This window comes from Gallus gallus, chromosome 4 (genome assembly GCF_016699485.2).
Source record: "Gallus gallus isolate bGalGal1 chromosome 4, bGalGal1.mat.broiler.GRCg7b, whole genome shotgun sequence".
NCBI classification, from domain to species: domain Eukaryota; kingdom Metazoa; phylum Chordata; class Aves; order Galliformes; family Phasianidae; genus Gallus; species Gallus gallus.
Genome location: NC_052535.1, coordinates 72,574,992 through 72,595,586, shown reverse-complemented (window position 1 = coordinate 72,595,586; position 20,595 = coordinate 72,574,992). Strand labels below are relative to the sequence as shown.

Here is a 20,595-nt window from a genome sequence, read left to right as displayed (position 1 = left end):
ATGATATAATTCAAGTTGTAAGTTAAAATGTCTGACTTAATGTGTTTTTTTTTGTTAATTAACTACTAGGGAAAAGTGGGTGGTGCTTTTAGACTAATGTTGTTAATTCTAAATTTATTTCCTTTAAATCCCACCATGCAATTAAAGTTTCATTGTTTTCTCCTCTGTTTGCTTTGACTCAGGGAAGTACAGGAAACAGGTTCGGAATGTGACTCGTTAAATTCGTCCATTGGAAGGAAGCAGTCTCCTCCATCTAGTCTTGAGATGTACCAGACACTTTCTCCTCAGAAGGTATCCCGGGAAGAACTTTCACTTGAGGAATCATCTACAGGAGACTCTTCTTCTCTAACTGCAGATATATCTAGGGGCTCTCCTGACTGTGTAGGCATGGCAGAAACTAAAAGCATGATTTTTAGCCCTGCAAGCAAAGTTTATAATGGAATTCTGGAGAAGTCCTGCAGCATGAACCAGCTTTCAAGTGGGATCCCAGTTGTAAAGCCTCGGCACACCTCATGCTCTTCAGCCAGCAGTGATAGTAAACCCAGCCAAGAAGTTTGTTCTGTCCCTAGGATAAGTAGCATCCCACAGGACCTGTACCAAAATGGTGAAAAAAACAAAAAGCCATCAAAAATAAAAAGCCTCTTTAAGAAGAAGTGTAAGTGAGGTGGGCAGAAGTCTGTAGTAACATTATAAGAACTCTTTTTTTAAAAAAATCTTTAGGAATGTAATTCCATTTGTGCATTCCGTTATTGAATGGGATGTTCTCTAGGTCAATTCTATTTAACTGACTCTTGTCAAAGATCGTGCCAGCTGTCAATGAGAAATCATTAAAAATTTCAGACAGTTTACATTCATTTCTGCCTATTTATTTCTTTTTTTCTTCCCCTTTTGTTTATTCATATACCCTTTTTAAGCCACTTTGGACTTAAAAGCTTTAATGAACTAGTAAGCCTTCCTGGGCTTGCCAAAGTTGATTGTTTACTGGAGCATCTTCCTATCTTTCCATAGAGCTAGGACGCTTATCTACTGGACTTCAAGAAAAATAAAAAGAAGTAGAATTAATTGAATTGCACTACTGTTTTACAGACTGGAAAAGTCTCTCTGCAAGTGAAACTGAAAGACTTGTATTTGACTGAGAAGACGAAACTTTTCACTTTTAGATTTTTGGGGTTTTTAAGTAGAACCTAGGATTTCTAATTGACTTGATTTCTGGAAATGGAAATGCCACGCTTTTACTATGGGAAGCTTTGTTAATGCATTTATTAGAATGGTTCAAGTCCTGCTGTAAAGATAATGTTTTTCCCAGGACTGTCACTGTGATTTTACTTCACTGCAGGCTGTATGATAAATTTATATAGATGTGTGTAATTTAACAAGAGAAGAAGCTCTTGATTCCTTATGCAAGTGATTGATATGAAACTTGACTGGGGACTGAAAATATTCACCCTCTTAAAATGAGGAGGGGATTAGTAGCTTTTGTTTACAGACTGACAGACAATGGACATCTGGTTTGTGAAAGTTTGTACTGTGGCAAAGATAATAAATTGGAAACATTATTGTGCTTTGGGAATGTTCCAATTTTAGCTGATGCTTGTTTCGGACATATTTCAAAGTTCTGTTTATTCAAAGCTCTTGTAGGCTACATTGCTTATGCTTACTGCTGTGTATAAGTTATTGTTACATTTTTTTGGATTAGCTATTAATGTCTTAATGTCCTCCTTTTGTAAGATTTCATACACTTTATTTTTGTATAGTTTGAAGATTTAGCTGTTCAGACATGTCTGAAGTAAATGGTATAATTTTATAATGCATACTGTTATACTAACTCAAAATTTTAGATATAAAGGTGAGACTCAACGTGCTTCAGAAGGAGTTTTTGTTGAGCTTTTATATGGAGAGGTGAAATTACTATGAGGTAGCAAGGAAGCCTATTTAGGGCAACAGTAGCTAATTGTTCAAAACTTCTTTTTTTTTTTTTTAAACAGTAGGCGACAACAAATGTACTGCTTGAGTAACAGTGCCTTTTATTCAGTTTGTCTGAAAATGTTAATACTGAGCAGGAATTTATTTTGAGGTACATTCCAAAGAAATATTTCTTGCTCTAGTGAACACGAGCAATTTATCCAGCGATCACTGAATTGTTTCAGCTCTTCCATAGGGGTATGCTAGTTGCCTCAGTAACGGGTGCCACTGCCAGCAAGCAGCCTGTGATTAGGGGCTCATTCCTCGCAAATATGTTCATGCTGTACTGTATGAAAGAATTAATTCACTGACTGCCTAAATTTTTTTGCTATTAAGGAGCCTTTAACGAAACCTGTAGCTAATTGAAATTGAATGATATGCGTTTCTTTTCTGTAATTTTCTATTTAGGTTCCACTGTACATAAGTGATATGTTAGTTCTGTCCTTAGTAAGTAGCAGTGATGTTAACAGAAGTGTTTACAATGGGTAGTAAAATGGTTAGAAGAGGAACATCAGAAGATGGGATGGAGATGTTTAAGTACCTTAAAAGTCCTGGAACACTGATTAATTCTTTAAGAGAACAGAAAGAATCCAGAGTTTTGCTGTCTGTCAAGGAATGATTGAACATCTATACAAAAAAGCTAAGGTGAAATAAAATATTTAAGTTTTGGAGAAAAGGAAAATTGATGGAGTAGAAAATAATGAAACTATATTGTTCTCTGAATCATCATTGAACAGTTATAACTGCAAAAATAGTCATCACAAAGTAGCAGTGATGTCCTTGAACTAAGATTGCTTGCTCTGTCCTTGTTGGACTGTACTAAAGCACCTATGTAAAAAGACTTTTGCCAGGGTGAACCACCTCAATGCTGAGTCTTCAGTGTCCATAGTGAGAAGCCTTATGAAGTACTTGAAAAATGTAAAAAGGGAAAATGCATAAAATTAAGGAACATATTTTGCTTCCAAATCAACATAAAGAAAAATACTACCAGAAAATGTTCAATTTTTATCTGCGCTTGAGAAGGCTATAGCAATAATTGAGTTTTAATTAAGATTTGAGGCTGGATGGTAGATGTTGTAATGTGAAGTTTGAGGAATTGTCTCTACCATTACCAAAGGAGATGAAGCAGCTTTTTGATACTGGAGCGTAAATATTTACACATGGAAAAAACAGTCTCGTACTGGGGAGTGGAAGGACAGTGCTTCCTAATCACACAGTAGTAGGGGTTGGAAGGGACCTCTGGAGATGATTTAATCCAACTCCTTGCTAAAGCATTTTCCTTACAGAACTTGTGTGAAAGTCCTGAGAGCTCAAATACTGAAAAGCCAAATCAAGTTTTCTGTTGTATGTGTAACTGAAAAGTAAAACAGAAGCAGTGGTCGATTCTTAATTGGCTGTGACTTTTTAAAGAAGTATTATCTTTCTTAAAATACACAATTTAACCAGCTTCTGGAAGAAAAATATCATAGTATTCTACAAACGAGATTGTTATAGTGATAGGTTTTGGAGCACAGACTGCTTTCAACACTCAGTTCATTACCAGCTGTCCTGTAAGTCTATAGCTGCTACTCAATAAATATAATAACTAAAAGCTTAAGTTAATACGATTGGAAGCAGTAAGTACTGTATGTTGGAGCATAAACGGTAATTGATTTAAATTCATAGAGCTTTCTCCATTATTTAGTGGAGCCCTTACAGGTTAATTTGTTCATAATCTAAATGACTTGTGTTCCTGCTGTTATGACTACTGTAGAATTGTTTTTCTTCAACCCTATACTGTCTTTTTTCTGCTCTATTTTAAAAAAAAAATTGTTAGGCATCTGATGAGGTAGAGAAAGGAAGGAAGGATGTTGAGATCATAGACACTAAGGCAGATCCTCGTTGGTAAACATAAAATCCAGCCTCAGCACTGAAGTACCTGGCATGTGTCAACATCTCAGAAGTGAGGAATTATATACTTTAAAAGGTCCTACAAGTTTTACCTATATTTGTTTAATATCATTTGAATTAGCTGGCAGCCACCAAGTCCAATCAGCAAACCAACTGCTAGGATTGCTGTATGACATAGTCATTTGATGCAATCTAGTCTCATCATTCTTCAGCAGCAGCAGACTTCCTGAGCTCTAAACTCTGCATAGTTGTGATCAGAGTTTTTTTTATTTTTTTTTCTGTTGAAATTCGTATAGCTTAAATTGTGTTCTATTTTAAGTTCACTTTCTTCTGAAGGTGAGGATCTTTGCTTTCTTAAAAATTTTATTAAAGTATCCATTGTCAGGATAGGGGCCCCTTTGTAGATGCTGTCTAGCCTCTTCATGGAGAATCGTGTCTGTCACCTGTAAAAGAAAGAAACGTCTATTGTGGTTTCATATCAAGAAATACGCTGTCAAGTAAACAAAATGAAAAAAACCCAAACACCAAACCTTTCCACAGTTTCTTACTGAAGATTATGATTTTTCTCTCTCCTTATAGCACAAAAACTTTAGTAAAGGTATTTCTGGTTGTCATGGGGAATGCTTTATGACCAGATTAGGATGGACTTCTTTGAGATTAAAGCTGTTAATTTTTTTTCTTGGTGAATGGTGGAATTAAAAATTGCACATGCACAGTTCTAGATGCATACAGTATACTTTTCTTTCCCCACTTAGCTAATACCTAAGTAGCAAATTACTGTGTACTTTCTGATGGACAATTGACTAAAGTGGAAATTTTTTTCATCAAATTCTCCATCATAGTCTATTTATCCTTATCTGGAAGCCTTGGAACCCAAGAAGACTTGACTTGTGTTTGTGATGCGTATGGATGCGAGCTTGAGTTGGGTATTAGTTTCATGACTAAATGCATAAAAATGATTAGAAATGGAAGCCCTAGAGTATTCTGCTCTTTTTACAGTGTCAGGATAGTTTCATTCTTCTTCCAAGATAGGCTGCTGAAGGATTGCTATCTTAATTGTATAATGTATGCAAAAAAAAAATAAAAAATAAAAAATCATTTACTTAGAAATGGGAGAAGAATGTGAATAAACCCAAGTGTTTAACTTAAATTTTTGTTTGAAGCCAAATAGTGGAATTACTGATTCTTGGACCTCTTTACCATTTGCTTTATCTCCTTGTGCAATATATTAAGGATGGTGAACATAGTTTTCTAACATGTTCTAGTTGTACTGACTAAAGTGATTTGTGATTGAAACACAGCTTGCTCCCAATTGGTCAATGCATTTTAATCCTGGATATTGCATCTTCGTTGAATAATGGTTGTTTGCTAAGGCTGTTTGATTTCAAGTGCATGTAAACTTTTTTGCTTTTGTCTTTTAAACACGGATTTGGATTTAGCCAATAACAAAAAAAAAGGGTTTTGCCTGTGGAGTGTCATAGCTTGACATCATCTAAATGCTTAGATAGCAGTGCTTTTGAGGCTGCAGTAGTTCAACAATTTCATGCACATTTTTAGTAGACGGCTTTCCCTTCCAACTCACTTGTTGTGGTACTGATCTGAAACTCCATGTCGTCATCTCTTGCACAAATAGAAGGCACTGATTCATGATAATTACAACAACTTCAAACTCTTGCATCTGATGTTACCTAAGCTAGATGGCAGTACTGGTCAATCTGCTGTCTTTCAAAAGTAAAAATGTATTTGTTCAATTTTTGATCTGTTACTGGGAGTTTCATGCTTAACAAATTTAGAATGCGTTCCACGTATTTCATGTGTCTCTGAAATTCTCTTAAATGGAAATTGGTTGATCTCAAGTGTTACAGGGAAATCCTTACTCATCACATACAATGAAAAAGAATGCAAAGGCATGTATTATCTGCTTCTATATCAGAAGGCTAAAAGATATTCACAGCTTTCAGTGCTGGAGATGAGATATGATCAATCCTAGCGTTCAGATCAGTAACTTTGTTCAAGAAATTAACCTTTGTTTGCAGAACAAACTCTTCAGGGCATTGCCTTGATCTTTCTATTCCATTTTCAAACCAGCTTTAAATTTGGTAGCTACAGCACTAACTTAAGTGATCGCCAGACCTCAGAGCAGTTCTAGATAATGGTTTCAGTAGTATGTCTCAAAGGTGACTTTGTTTAATGTTGATGACATCTGAATTAACTCTCCTTTAACATTCCTTTTACTTTAATTCTGCTCAATTTTTTGTGATCCTTCTACTGTTAGAAAAAAAATATACAGGTAATGATTGTTTGTGTTTAGAATACAGCTTTTTTTTACTCAGTAATTGAGAATTACTGATAGATAAGTGGTAGATTTTTTTAAAGACTGGATCATGATTAGATATGGCTGTATAAACATTGCTGTACTTCAATTGAGCAACATATGTCATTGACTGGTGCAATTTATTTCAGTGGTAAAGTTATCTGTCTGAAGTTGTCCTTGATTTGTTTTTTTTTTATTTGTATCTTAACTTGATGCTGCCCAATTATTTTCAGACTTGAAGTAATTTGAAGTTAAGGTCAGTATGTCCAGTCTTACAAAGGTCAGTCTTCAGTTGTCAGCCATCAGCCCATTATTACTGGATTTAATTAAAATTAGTCTTCTGCAGAAACATCCGTCTTGAATATTTGTACTAGCTTATTAGTTTGTTGGTAGAATGGATTTCTGGAGGTCTATGGGTGAAAGGCAGAGAGCTGAAGTGAACCAGGTAACCTGTGTTCTTTTATCAGCTTTGAAATCCATCTCCCAATAGAATTGAGTCTCCCCAGGGGAATGTAGATGTACCTTACTGCTTGGAACTTTGTAGTTAATTATATTTGGCTCTCTAATTCTAATAACTGCATGTGCGCCGTGCTTGCTTGCTTTTCAATATCTGACAAGAGCTATGGGAGTTCTTAGGGGTTTGTTGAAAAAAATTTATGTAACAACAACCAAAAAAAGACTGACGATAATTCTGCCAGGTTGTTGAACCAACATCCCAGCTTTTGATCTGAAAGGCTCGTTTTGTGTAATGAATTGCGTAGCATGTGTGTTTTCACACTGCTCTTCTGCAAGCAACAAAAAAAAATAAATTGCCCTATATGTTAGCAAGGCTGTTTGGGAAGTGTCTTGCCCTGTTCTTATTTTCAGTTTAAAAAAATTAGTAGTAAGTGTTCAGCATATTAATGCCTGACTGAGAAGATTAGCAGAATTTGAATGACTTGCATTGTTTTGTTTAATTACAGCTTTATAAAAATGTATATATTTGCATAAAGCCTGTCTTTGGTTCTAGGTTGTTTTCCAATGACATAATAAAAAGAGGACCAAGACAAATGTGTACACAGTTTAAATCTTATTCAAAAGGCTTTACTGTTCTGGGAAGATACGATGTCCTCCATGCAGATTCTGCTCTTCCTCCTATTTTCTTCTGTTTGTTTTTGTTAACTGAACTGAAGTAAGAAACAAAGCCCTGGGACTGACTAGTTTCTGTCTCTCTAATGTATACACACTATACTTTTGACTTCATCTACTGCATGTTGTTAGAGCTGTACACAAGTGCAGTTGGAGTATTTCTTTGGTGTTGTACAGCATGATGCATTTCATCCCCCTTTCTGGTTTACCTCCCATTAGCTATATATTGCTTTACAACTGGAAAAAAACAACAACAAAAAAACTCACAACCCAATATCTGAGTTTTTGGGAATTGAGTCTTTGTTTGCATATTTTTTTCTGTGAGTCTTATGAGAAATGTCCTGCTTGGAGAGTCTCAGACAGTATTTTCTTGTGTTTATTCATGTTGTTTTGCTTTATTTTATAAGTGGATATTGATTTCTGATGTGTTGTTACACTTAATGTTGAATAAATCTTACTTCCATTTTGAAAAGTGAAAATGTGTAAGTGAAAATGTTATGTAGTGTTAATTCATTTTAGACTTTTTTCCAGAGCATATGAACTTATTTTAAAAAAAGACAAAAACAAACTTTTAACAATTTGAGGTAACTTCTCTTTGTTATGTGTAGAAATCTGGCCAGTATTTCTTTGCTTATCATGCTGTCATTAACCTTGACAGCCATTGTACTGGGAAGGGAAAGGTGGAGTCAGTTCTGTTTGGCAGCTTGCATGCTACAGGTAGCATTGGAAATCCTGGTGCTTATGCTTAAAAGAGTCTTTGAGTTTGTAAGTTGCTTCATATATTGAAGACCTGGATTTTTTTTTTATTTTATTCTAAAGGTGAAAAGCCTTTCCAATTAACTATCGTAATGATGCATAGCCTTGTGATTTTGATTGTATGGAATAGATTGAGAATCTTTTGTCTCTATCTCCACCCTCCTTTAAAAAAAAAAAAAAAATCCCACCACAGCAAAAAAAAAAAATTACTGTTTAAGTTGCTAACATCTTGCAACTCTGAGAAGAAGCACCAGCTATGCATCGACAGGAGTTACTTTTTCAAAAGGATTTGTCTTGTAACTGATGCTTCAGACTGAACACCTTTTATCTAAAGTCCCATCTATCTGCAGATGACAAAACTGCAGTGAAATAAGCAAATGAATGACAATACAGATGAGGAGCATGGAATTGGTGTGAATGGTTTTCAGACAACGTACGGCATGAATAGAGTAGTTTCTCTTGGAGAGAAACAGGACTAATGATAATTGAAACCATTTGTAAATTGACCATATATACATTTTCAGTTGCAGTGCAATATAGCCTACCTCAGGAACAATTTGGGATGGTCACTGGCTTGATTCAGTTTGTCTCTAGTATCCTGGATCAAACCCTTCTGACTATATACGCGAATGGAAGAAGCGTGTAGGCTGGCCCAGCCTAAATCAGCTCTGCTTCAGAAATTTATTTCTATTGGAGACCTACTATTCATTTATCTGGCATATATTGTGACTGAGCTAATTACAGCATAGGTTGTAAGAAACATCTCATTTTACTGTAAAAATTGGCACCCAGGCAAGTGGAACACAGAACATTTTAATCTCATGGGATGATAATACTGAGCTTTGGTTAATGAAGAGTTTCAGCAAGTTGGGATTCAGTCACTGAAGACAGATCATTTTTTCTTAGTAGATGAACTACTTCTGATCACTACTGAATTAAAGTCCATTTCCTTACCCTGTCAAATTTAGGTTTTTAAACTGACAGCTTCAGCAATTCCACTGGGTGATGGTATTGCTTGCGATTCACTGCAGCATGCTGCTTTTACCCTTGGTGAGGTGGAGGCTGGGAGTGATTGTATTCAAAGAGTGGCTGAAAGCATTTCAAGGCCAGGCTGGATGTGGCTCTGGGCAGCCTGGTCTAGTGGTTGGCAACCCTGCGGGGGGTTGAAACTCAGTGATCATTGTCCTTTTCAACCCAGGCCATTCTATGATTCTAGAAATGTTTTCTGAACTTCATACCGGATTTTCATTTGTTCTATATGGCTTAACTAATGCTACTTATTCTACGGCTTTTCCCATCGGTATTGGTATATAGGTAAGGCTTAGCTGTATAGAAAATACTCCAGAAGTTTTCAGTCATATTTAAAATAAAGCCTGTCCCAGTGACAGCAGCAGGAAAAAAAATTATTCTGTGATTTCTGTGCTCTGAATAACTTCTTTTAAACCCCTTCTGCTCTCATGGGGGGGGGGGGGGGGGGGGAAGTGTAGAGACAAAATTGTGAAGGGAATTATGAATGACAATACTACTTCGGTGGGTATATGGCAAATGGGTATACGGATTGTAAGGTGAACAGGTATAGGACCAGAGAGATTGTCGTGTTACAAAGGAGTAATGAAAATAAAGAGCTTACCCATGTCTTGGGCTCATGGAAGGGCTCCCAAGAGGAGTGATCTCCAAATAGAGATCCTGTCTCCTTGGGAGGCAGCCCTTAAATGTGGTCTAGGAGGGGTGGAGCCTGGCTCCAACCCTTCCAGTCACTCAGGTGAAATTGCGTTCACCTGTGCCCCTGCAGCTGACTCGGTGTTCACCTCAGCTGGTCAATCAAAGGTTCAGGCCATGATTCAACAGTTCCCATACAGTGGGAAATGCCATTCTGCTTTTTTACTCCCAGCTATATATGAAAAAAAAATAATCATCATTTTGTAGTAATGTTAGAGAAATCAGTTGGGGAAATAATGCTATTTCTAGTATTTGTCTCCAGTGATTGATGTTTTGTGCCAGAAATGCTCCAAGATAGATGACTGCCCTAAGTCTCAACAAAACAAAATCCACTAAATCCTGTGGCATTTAAAGTGTTTTCCTTTATTAGCCTATTATTGTCTAGGTTGAAGTAAACAGTCGCCTGGATAGCTGTAGTTTACATTGCCAGAGATTTTGGTTAACTTCTATTTGGGGTTGAAGAAGCACAGACATTAGAAGGAAACGCTGTTTTGTCAAAAGTTAATGAAAAATTAATGCATCACCTGTATGTAACAAGCAAAGGTCTTCTGAATGTAGACTTCTAATGAAGTTCTTCATAGTATAAAGTCTAGGCTGAATTATTTGAAAGTGTGCTTTAACTATGTAGTACTTCTGCTTTGATGCATGCGTTTAGATTTATAATACAGCAAAGCTTCCAAATGTAATTAGAAGTAAAAAAAGAACAACCTACATCAGTTATGAAACTTCAAATAAGAAAGAATACCTCCATTTAAGACAAGTTTTCTAGCGTAAAGTAACCAAATAAAGCAGTGAGCTGTGTATCTGTAATCTTAATTTCTTTTGACAACCTGCTCAATCCATCACTATCTCAACTTGGAGTTGTTTTGTAGTAAAATCAACTTTACTTTTTTGTCTTGTGTAATGCAAAGAGGAGTGCAGTGCAACTTATGCTCTTTAACCGTATCCTCTGAAATCTGCATTGTCTAAATAAGGCCTGGGATACCTCTGCTGCTTTGGTCTTGTCATTGTATCTCATGCTACAGACAAACTTGTTTGGGTTTTTTTTTGCAAGTTCAAAATTTTTATTGGGTTTGTGTTTTCAGCATAAAATACTTCTAAGAATCTAGCAAGCCTAGACTGAGTTACTGGGCTTTGCTAGAGGTCACGTGTCTGAGGTGACTGTTGTAGGTACTCAGCACATCTACACGTAATAACTGCAATATAAGTGTATTAGTTTTGTTGAGATTCTACAGGGAGAAAGCACTCAAAGAAAGTATTGAGATGTTTTCTGTCTAAATCAGATCTGTATATATTAAGAAAACACCTTGAAGTAGATCTTCTTACTGTCTTGAATCATGTTATATTATTGAAAAGGAAAATTAGCATTTCTTTGTCCTTCAACATCCCAAAGTAGTGGAAAAAAGGAGGGTGTTTTGTCTCTTGCAACGGGCAACTGAAAAAATCTCAGGATTGGAAAATGAGTGTGTAGAAAATAGCGATAGACATTTAAAGTATGGTCAGTTGTTGTGCAAGGTGATCATTAGCTGCCATGACACTATTTTCTCTTAAGAACTTATTTTGCTCTTATTGAATCAATTGTATTGGGAGAGATTCTTCAGGAACATTTGGCTCCCTTTTATTCCTGTTTATTTAACAACATTGGAGCAAGCTGTGGAGAAAACCAAACTGAGCCTTATTCCTGAAGATATGCCTTGGAGTTCAAAGCCTTCATTTGAATGGTAATTACTTGAAGAACATCTGGAGGTACTGTAATTTAAAAGGACTGCTATGATATGAAGCTGTGCTAAAGGAGAAAATCTTGCTGGCATTTTCTCTGAATGTAGTTAAGACCATATACTTTCCTATGCTTTGCTCTGTAGTGTAGAGAATGCAGTTCTGCTGCTTATGCTCTCTCTGTTTTATCTAGAGCTATCAAAATCGTTTTTTCTTCATCAGCTGTAGGATCCCTGGTGGCAGATATTCATTCCTTTCTCTGGAGTCTACTAGATACTTTTTGCCTAATTCAAGAAGAATATTATCCTATGCTACTTATGTGCTGTGCACCTCTCTAGGTAAAGGGTGTTGTACTTAAACTATAGAATGGAGAAGGGACCTTTAAGACCATCCACTTCCAACCCACTGCCAAGGATAGGGTACAACTTTCATCAGATCAGGTTGCCCAGGGCTCGTCCAACCTGGCCTTGAATGCCTCCAGGGGTGGGGCATTCTCAGTTTCTCTGGGCAGACTGTGCCGGTGCCTCATCATCCTCTGAATAATAAATTTCCTCCTTGTATCTAATTTAAGCTTTCCTGCTTTTAGTTTAAAGCCATTACCCTTTGTCTTTTTTGCTTTACTCCCTTATAAGAATCCCTCTCCTTTCCCGTAGGCTCCCTTTAGGCACTACAAGCCCACAGCGAGGTGTCTCTGGAGTCTTCTTTAGGCCATCTAACCTCTACTTTCTCAATCTGTTTTCTGCAGAGGTTCTCCAGCCCTCTGATCATCTTCATGGTCCCTTCAGTTTAGAAAATCATGTTGTCTTTTTGGCATCTGCCAGGTCTTTCATTATTTCTGCAGAACAAAATTGTTCAGAGATTTGGAATTGAAAATAAATCAGCCTGCCTTGGTGTGAATTTGCTGCAACAGCAAAGGCTATTTTGGATCTGTGTCTGGTGTTGTTAAGCATACCCAAGTGCCCTATTTTCCAGGGGAGTGCTAACAAACCTATTATCAAAGAGCTGTGATTGATTTTGTTGCATTACAACCAACAAAATTTTCTTCTTTTGTTCCAGAGGGAGAAGGGGTGTATGTTTTCCATCCCTTTAAAGATGCTCTTCATCTCTAAGCACTGTGTAAGCTGGCATATATTAAATTCTGAACATGAATGGATAAGGCAGCACTGTAATTCACACATCTTGATTTGACAGCTAGGTCGCAAATATGCTAACGTTCAACTTGTTGGTTATTATTGCTGCTCCTTTTCACAAGGGAAAATTAGTATGCACATTTGAGGATGGCTTCTTTACAAAGAATTATATAAATGAGGCAAGCGGCTCAATTTCTTAGCTGTTTGTGAAAAGGCCCTTTATTTCTTACTGTATTCCCCATCTGGGAGAAGTCAAACATCCATTTGAACAGAAATACTTGAAAATTGAGCAAATAGTTCCTTTACTTAAAGGACTCCTCTGAAATACTAGCAATCTTTTTTTTCCCTAAGTGTCTTGCACTGGTGAATCACTGTGTTAGTGCTGCATTCATGATATATTGTGTCCACAAGTTGCCTACTGAAGATGTTAGAAAAATGTGCCCTACTAGCACGTGCTTTTCCAAGCAAGTAATGAGTGGATGAGAGAATTTCATTTATTACAGCTCTTAGGTGACCTAGCAATGGAGGAAGGAATGAGTCAGTCATTTATTAGTAAGAGGCTTCTCAGAGTCTAAAATAAAGCCAGAAATCCTACAAGTAAACTAAGCAGAGAAAAGTCTAATTACACTATAATAAATAGATAACACTAAAAATTCTACTAATATAACTTCTTGAAAGTAGCTGTTCCCAATAATAGTTCCTAGATGCAGCAGTTACAAGCTTGATTTCTTAAATTAGTGAACCTATTGACCTTTGTGGTATGACTTCACATTGGACTGTTTGAATTTGGGAAACTGTGTAGTGCATGGAGCTTCTTGATGTTGTCTCCCAGTCTTTGCATGGTGTGTATTTCTTGCAGCAGCCCTAATAGTTTAAAGCTCCTATTAGCTGCACTGTTAAGAGGTGCACTCAACTTGTGCAGGGTGATTAATTGCTTTGAGGTGATCACTACATTCTCCCATTGTGGTCTCCCATTGTCATTGAAGTTGTAATGTTTGTAGCAGCAAAGGATGCCTGCTTTGATCAGTAATCTGCTGCAGGCTGTAGCTGGAAAAAGGAAGAATTCTGGAGAGATGGAAGAATAGAAAAGTCTGAAATTCAGAGGTCAGTATGTTTCAGTATTAGTTTTCAGGGGAATACTCTTGCATTTTGAATCTAAAATCTGATGCCTCCTTGAATTATTATAGCTTAATGGTATGGACACCAGAAAGACTTGCCAACAATAAAATAATTTTGAAATAGTATTCTGTCGACTTGAGGTGCTTAAATTATGCTTCATCAACTTGCCAGCTTAGTGTTATTGCTCATGCAATTTTGCTTGTGTGCTTTCTTAAAAATTTTCTTCCAATTAGGTAATCACCAACTTCTATGTCATTTCTGTCCCTATCTCTGCTAAGTATGATACAACTAAAACAAGCAAATTCTTGCTGAGTAATGCTGACAGCGTGACCTTAAAAATCTTACCAAATTTTTATTCACACATTCTCTCTACAGCACTGTAAAATTGAATTCTGGAAACATGTAGAAAATGGTGTTGTGAAGGAGACTACATGTCTTTGCAGTACTAAGACTTAGTGTTACATGTGCTCTGCGCTATTGCAAATCACTTGCCCATTGCCCTTAGTGAAAATAAGGTGATGTGGTGTTCTCCTTTATTTCTGTTTTCCAGCGGTAAGACATAGCAGTAATATCTTGCTCACGACTGTCAACAGGTCTGCTTCATGAACCTTTATACAGTTGTTTTCATTTTACGAGGTAATGACTACTCTGGAAATACTCTACAAGACCATAGATCTTTCAAAGCTGCTTTTAATGAACAGTAGGACTTGGTTCTTTGCTTTCAGCAGCAGCTAGCCCTGGATGAGCTTTCCCAGTGCACTCCATGTCCCTATTTGATCACTCTGCCTAGACTGCTACTGCTTATGATTTGTCTGTTTTGAGGCCCTTACCTTATAGGACCCAACCCAGAGCAGCTCAGCCAAGTTCAGTCTAAGGAAATAGCTATTATCTAGCACAGCAGTAATAAGGCAAGGGGAAAAAAATAGAAATTCACATTGCCTGCTTTGAACTCTACTTCAGCTAAAACTGTGCATGTATTTTTATATCTACATACATTTAAGTATGTAATGTACCAGGGCTGCTCTGAAAGTAATGCCTCTTGTTTTATGATGTCAGCCCATAAGATCAGAGGCAGATGGTGGTGGTATGGCAATAGAGGCTGAACCTTCCTGTCAATATTTCGTTACATATTGTTGCCATGTGATGGATAGCAGCAGAGGGGCAGTCTGACAAAATAGTGTCTGACATAAAAGTGTGTATGAAGCAGAAGTGTGTCACTGAATCTCTCTATGTGGGAAAAAAAATGGCACTCATTGACGTTCACCAGTGCTTGCTGAACAGGCAGTGGGTCATGTGTTTCAGCAGTGGCAACAGAATTGTGAAGCGCAAGCCACATTCCAGATGGCTGTGCCACAAACTGAAGAGCATCTTGATCAGCTCATCTGCATGAACTGACAGTTTACGACCAAGGAGTTGAATATTGGCTTCAATGCACTGGGAACAATGGTGACAACGTTGCCATATCTCAAAGTTTGTACCAGGTGAGTCCCATGGATGCTCGCTCACACAGGAGCCGAAAGAACACCATGTGCAAGTTTGTCAGGACCTACGGAACCAGTGCAAAGTTCATGGTGACAACTTCCCAGATCATATCATTACTGGTATCTAGATGTGTTGTCACTGCTCTGAGCCGGAGTCAAAACAGCAGTACATGGCGTGTCAACGTGTGAATTTCTACTGCAGAAGCTGGCAGTCCATGGCCTGGACAGATACACTCTTGGCTGGGTAAGGAACTGGCTGGAGGGCCGGGCCCAGAGAGTGGTGGTGAATGGAGTTAAATCCAGCTGGCGACTGGTCACAAGCAGCGTTCCCCAGGGGTTGGTGCTGGGGCCTGTCCTGTTTAATATCTTTACTGATGACCTGGATGAGGGCACTGAGGGCACTGAGTGCACCCTCAGTAAGTTTGCACATGACACCAAGTTGGCTGGAAGTGTCGATCTGCCTGGGGGTAGCGAGGCCCTGCAGAGGGGTCTGGATAGCTGAGCTGAAGTCAATGGGATGGGATTCAACAAGACCAAATGCTGGGTCCTGCACTTTGGCCACAATAACCCCAGGCAACGCTACAGGCTTGGGGCAGAGTGGCTGGAAGACTGTGTAGAGGAAATGGACCTGGGGGTGTTGATTGACACTAGACTGAACATGAGCCAGCAGTGTGCCCAGGTGGCCAAGAAGGCCAATGGCATCCTGGCTTGTATCAGAAATAGTGTGGCCAGCAGGAACAGGGAAGTAATTATCCCCCTGTACTCAGCACTGGTGTGGCCGCACCTCGAGGACTGTGTCCAGTTTTGGGCCCCTCACTGTAAGAAAGACATCAAGGCCCTGGAGTGCCTCCAGAGGAGGGCAACAAAGCTGGTGAGGCGTCTGGAACACAGGCCTTATGAAGAGTGGCCGAAGGAGCTGGGATTGTTCAGTCTAGAGAAGAGGAGGCTCAGGGGAGACCTTATTGCTCTCTATCCCTACCTGAAGGGAGGTTGTAGTGAGCTGGGGGCCAGTCTCTTCTCTCATGTGATTAGTGATAGGACTAGAGGGAATGGCTTCAAGCTATGCCAGGGAAGGTTCAGGCTGGATGTTAGGAAATACTACTTCTCTGAAAGGGTGGTCAGGCACTGGAATGGGCTGCCCAGAGAGGTGGTGGAGTCACTGAGCCTGGTGGTGTTCATAGAGCGTTTGGATGTTGTATTGAGGGACATGGTTTAGCGAGAACTATTGGTGATGGGAGAATGGTTGGACTTGATCCTGTGGGTCTTTTCCAACCTTAGTGATTCTAGGATTCTATGAATTCCCCATCAAAGAAAAAGAATCATAGAATTACTCAGATTGGAAAGTACCTCCAAGATCATGAAGTCCAACCGCAGCCTAACCATAGTACCCTAACTCTAACAACCCTCCACTAATCATATCTCTGAGCACCACATCCAAACGGCTCTTAAACACATCCAGAATGGTGACTCAACCACTCCCTGGGGAGCCTATTCCAGTGCTTAACCGCCCTTTCTGTAAAGAAGTGTTTCCTAATGTCCAACCTAAACTTGCCTTGGTGCAACTTGAGGCCATTTCCCCTTGTCTTGTCACCTGTCACCAGTGAGAAGAGACCTACCCCACTCTCACTGTAAACACCTTTCAGTTACTGGAAGAGAGTAATAAGGTCTCCCCTCAGCCTCCTCTTCCCCAGACTAAACAGCCCCAGCTCCCTCAGCCTCTCCTCATAGGGCTGATTTTCCAAGCCCTTCACTAGCCTTGTTGCCCTTCTCTGGACCTGCTCCAGTACCTCCATGTCCTTCTTGTACTGAGGTGCCCACAATTGAACACAATACTCAAGGTGAGGCCTCACCAATGCCGAGCACAGGCATTGGTGAGGTAGTACAAGAAAATGTACAAGACGCAGCCCACAGTAAGTAAAGTGATGTGCACTGTCTCTTCGGACGGGAAAGGGGGTGACCTTCTGGATTTCCTGGAACACCAACAAACCATCCACTGTGACCTGACTGAGATGAAGGCTCAAACTTCCAGAGTCAGGTCTGAGAAGATGACAACCTTGATCGTGCAACACAATAATGCCAGGACCCACACCAGTTTGAAGACTGTGAAACATTGCCAATTGTGGCTGGACTGTCCCACCACACCCTCTGTATGGCCCAAATTTGGTGCTTTCTGGCTTCCATCTGTTCAGGTCAATGAAAGATGGTACAGCACAGGCAACACTGTCCTATAGTAATGGTGCTGTCATACTCATTGTGAAAGAGTGGGTCACCTCTGTTGGCGAAGATTTTTGAGCATGCAGGCTCTTGTTCATTGCTGGTGAAAATGGTGGTGACTATGTTGAAAAATAATTTTGTAGCTGAGAATTTTCTTTATCAAGAAGTGTTATTGTGCTTTTTGTATCTGTTGAAGTTTCTACAGAAATAGATATATTATTTTCAGAATAGCCTACATATACAGCTGAAGTTTAGTGTAAATTCCCACTAACAGCTTAGTAAGGCAACAAATCTTTCAAGTGGAAAAATGCTACTGTTTTGTCTCTTGTCACTTTGAAGTGAAAGATTTCTGTTGTTTTCTGGTCCTTCACAGGTAACTATCAACAAAGGCACAGTACCTTTGGATTTTTGCTTTAATGAATACAAGTGTATAGTTTCACACCAGAAGTAGAAATTATTATGCTTAGTCTAGTCCTTTCTGTCCCTCATTTACTTTGTGACTTTAATTAAACACTTCAATTGTTCTATGAAATAAAGGTAATAGTGAATTGCTTCCAGCAGGGGACTGAGTGAATGTTAAGCTTCTGTTAATTGAAAGTGCTATTCTGAGTTTCAGCCATTAGTAATTCACCAGATGAAGGGGTGAAACTCTTGTGAAAGCTAAGCATTTTCTACTGCAAAGAGAAAGTTTGATTTTCAAAGCGACACGAAACTCCATTCTGTCTTTCAGGACACACTGGAGAGAAAAAAGAAGAGTGGAAGGTAAAATGAAAAGTAAAAGGAGAGTATAAAATAAAAGCAGATTTGACCTTCCTTCATCTTAAGCAGGGAGCTTAAGAAACTGACAGATGATGTGGGATGGAAAAGACAAATGTTCCGAGAATATTAAGTGTAAGTGTCATTGAACCATCTCAGAGACTTTCAACAGTGCTCTATATTTATTTCACATCAGTGTTGCTAGTTATTTGGAAACTTCTGTATTCCAGTAATTTACAAAGGGATGCACAGGCTTATCCTGCCACTGCTGTTTGTGAGCTGAAGACATAAATGCATACTGTACTCTGTTAAAGCAGGTTCCCTGTTTGGGAGTTTGTTTCCTTTTCTAAAAAAAGATTCTTGCAGCTTGACTTTCTTGGTATGCAACATGCCCAATAAGCCTGCATAGCCTTCCAGGAGTATTCGGCGATTTTACTTAAGGCAAGATGTTGGATCAGTTAACCCGCTAGTGGGTTACACTTACCATATGTTTTCTGAAAATGTCAAACATTTCCATATGTTGACTTTGGAACATACTGAGGTAATAGTCTCCCTTTAAAATGTTTATTCAGCCACAAGAGCATGAATCACAGAAACTGTTAAGATTGGAAGAGATTCAGATTGCCTAATCCAGTGCTCAAAGCAGGGTCACCTACAACAGGTTCTCAGTGATGTGTTCAGTTTGATTTTTGTGTGTCTATCTGTGGAGGCGCACAAAACCCTCTCTGGTCCTCAGCTTATGTTAACATGTGGAGTTATTCTTCCCTGGATGCAAATTGGCATTTCCCATTGCTGAACTTTGCAGAGTTTGTTAGTTCATTTCTTCAGCCTGTTTATGTTCCTCTGAACAGCAGCATTCCCTCTGGTATATCAGCTCCTCCTCATTCACATATAATCCGCAGACTTGCTGATGGTGCGCTCTGTCCCATCGTCCAGGTCATTAATAAGTTTAATCAGCTCTGGCCCTAGTTATCAACTCCAAAGGCACGCCACTTGTGATTGGCCTCCTCCTGGGCTTTGTGCTGCTGATCACTAGTTGAGCCTGGCTCAAACCACTTTACTGTCAAATTATCTAGTCTGTAAATTGTCAAAATGTATATCATAAGGTTATGAGAGGCTGTCAAAAGTATGGTTAAAGTAGAGATAAACTGTATCCACTGCTCTCCTCTCACCCGCCATACTTAATTGTGGTAAGCTATCAAGCTGTTCAGGCACAGTTCCTACTCTGTGAATTCATCCTGGCTATTCACATGATGTATTTGCAAATGGCTTTCAGGATTATTTGCTCCATCACCTTTCCAGGGTTGGAGGCAAGATCCCTGGGTCTTCCTCTTTGCCCTTCTGAAAAATGAGTGACTCTTACTATCTTCCAGTCAACAGGAACCTTCCTCAGTCACCGTGACCTTTCAAAGATACTGACTGTGTAATACTGTTACCTAGGCTTCTCAGCACTCATATGTGCATCCCTTCTCCACTGAGGGTAACTATCCTTGTTCCACATGTTCCCAATGGTTTCAGGGATGTGGGATTCCTGAAAGGTAGATCTTGGAAGTAAGGACTGTGGCATAGAAGGAAATCGAGTACCTTGACCTTACTTGTGCTAGCGGTTGCCATATACTGTGTACTCCGTTCAGTTGCAAGCCCATGCTCCTCCTAGTCTTCATTCACATCACTGTAGAAGCCTTTCATTGCTTTGTATGTCCCTCTCCTGTTCCATCTTCAAGTGGTCTTTGGTATACCTAACCCCATGACTGCTTGGACAATGCCTGTTTTGTCTGGGTCACCTGTCCCTGCTGCCAATTCGTGTTAAGCTGACTTTCATTAGCTGAAATTTGTTAGGAGTTCCCTAATCACTGGCATAGATGTTCTCCTGCCTTTGCTTGACTTTTGGCACACTGGGATGGACCCTTCTTGAGCTTGGAGGATGTGACCATTGAAAAATCGAACAGTTATCCTGAATCCCTTTTCTTTTTCAAGACTGTGCTCCATGTGGTTTTTCCGTGTGATTTTTCCTATGTGAATAGGCCAAAGTCTGTTTTCCTGAAGTCCAGGAACCTGCTGGTTGCATTGTTTTCTTCTGTCTGGATCCTTAGCTCTCCATCACGCATTCACTGCAGCCAAGGCTGCCTACAGCCTCTACACCCCATCCCCTCTACTGGGTCTGGTTGTGATGGAGTTGATTTTGTAGGTAGCAGTCTGAATGCTGAAATGAATTTGTGACCAAAACTAGCAATTGCTGAACTATGCTTATGAATGTATCCACCCATCCCAGCAGTTGAGCTGGGTGGGTTGTCTCATTGGAGTCATGTAACTGCATGCAGATCTCACATTTGTTCTACAGGGAGAAAGTCTTACTGATTTCCTGCTGATATCGTGACCAATAATATTAAGATCTCTCACGAAACAAACC

At 39.2% G+C, this 20,595-nt stretch overlaps 1 protein-coding gene across 6 annotated transcripts in view; it reads left to right on the top strand.

The window, feature by feature from the left end:
- The window catches only part of STIM2 (stromal interaction molecule 2), a 70,508-nt gene extending 62,735 nt beyond the window's left edge, over positions 1 to 7,773 (top strand). For 3 of the 6 annotated variants that reach the window (XM_025149900.3, XM_420749.8, XM_046940611.1), the window contains exon 12: positions 183 to 7,773. In XM_025149900.3, the coding sequence (XP_025005668.1) occupies positions 183 to 663 (481 nt within the window). In that variant the 3' untranslated portion in view covers positions 664 to 7,773. The remainder of the gene's footprint in view (positions 1 to 182) is intronic. The other 3 variants (XM_046940612.1, XM_046940613.1, XM_004936132.5) reach the window with 2 other exon arrangements.
- The last annotated feature ends 12,822 nt before the right edge of the window (positions 7,774 to 20,595 follow it).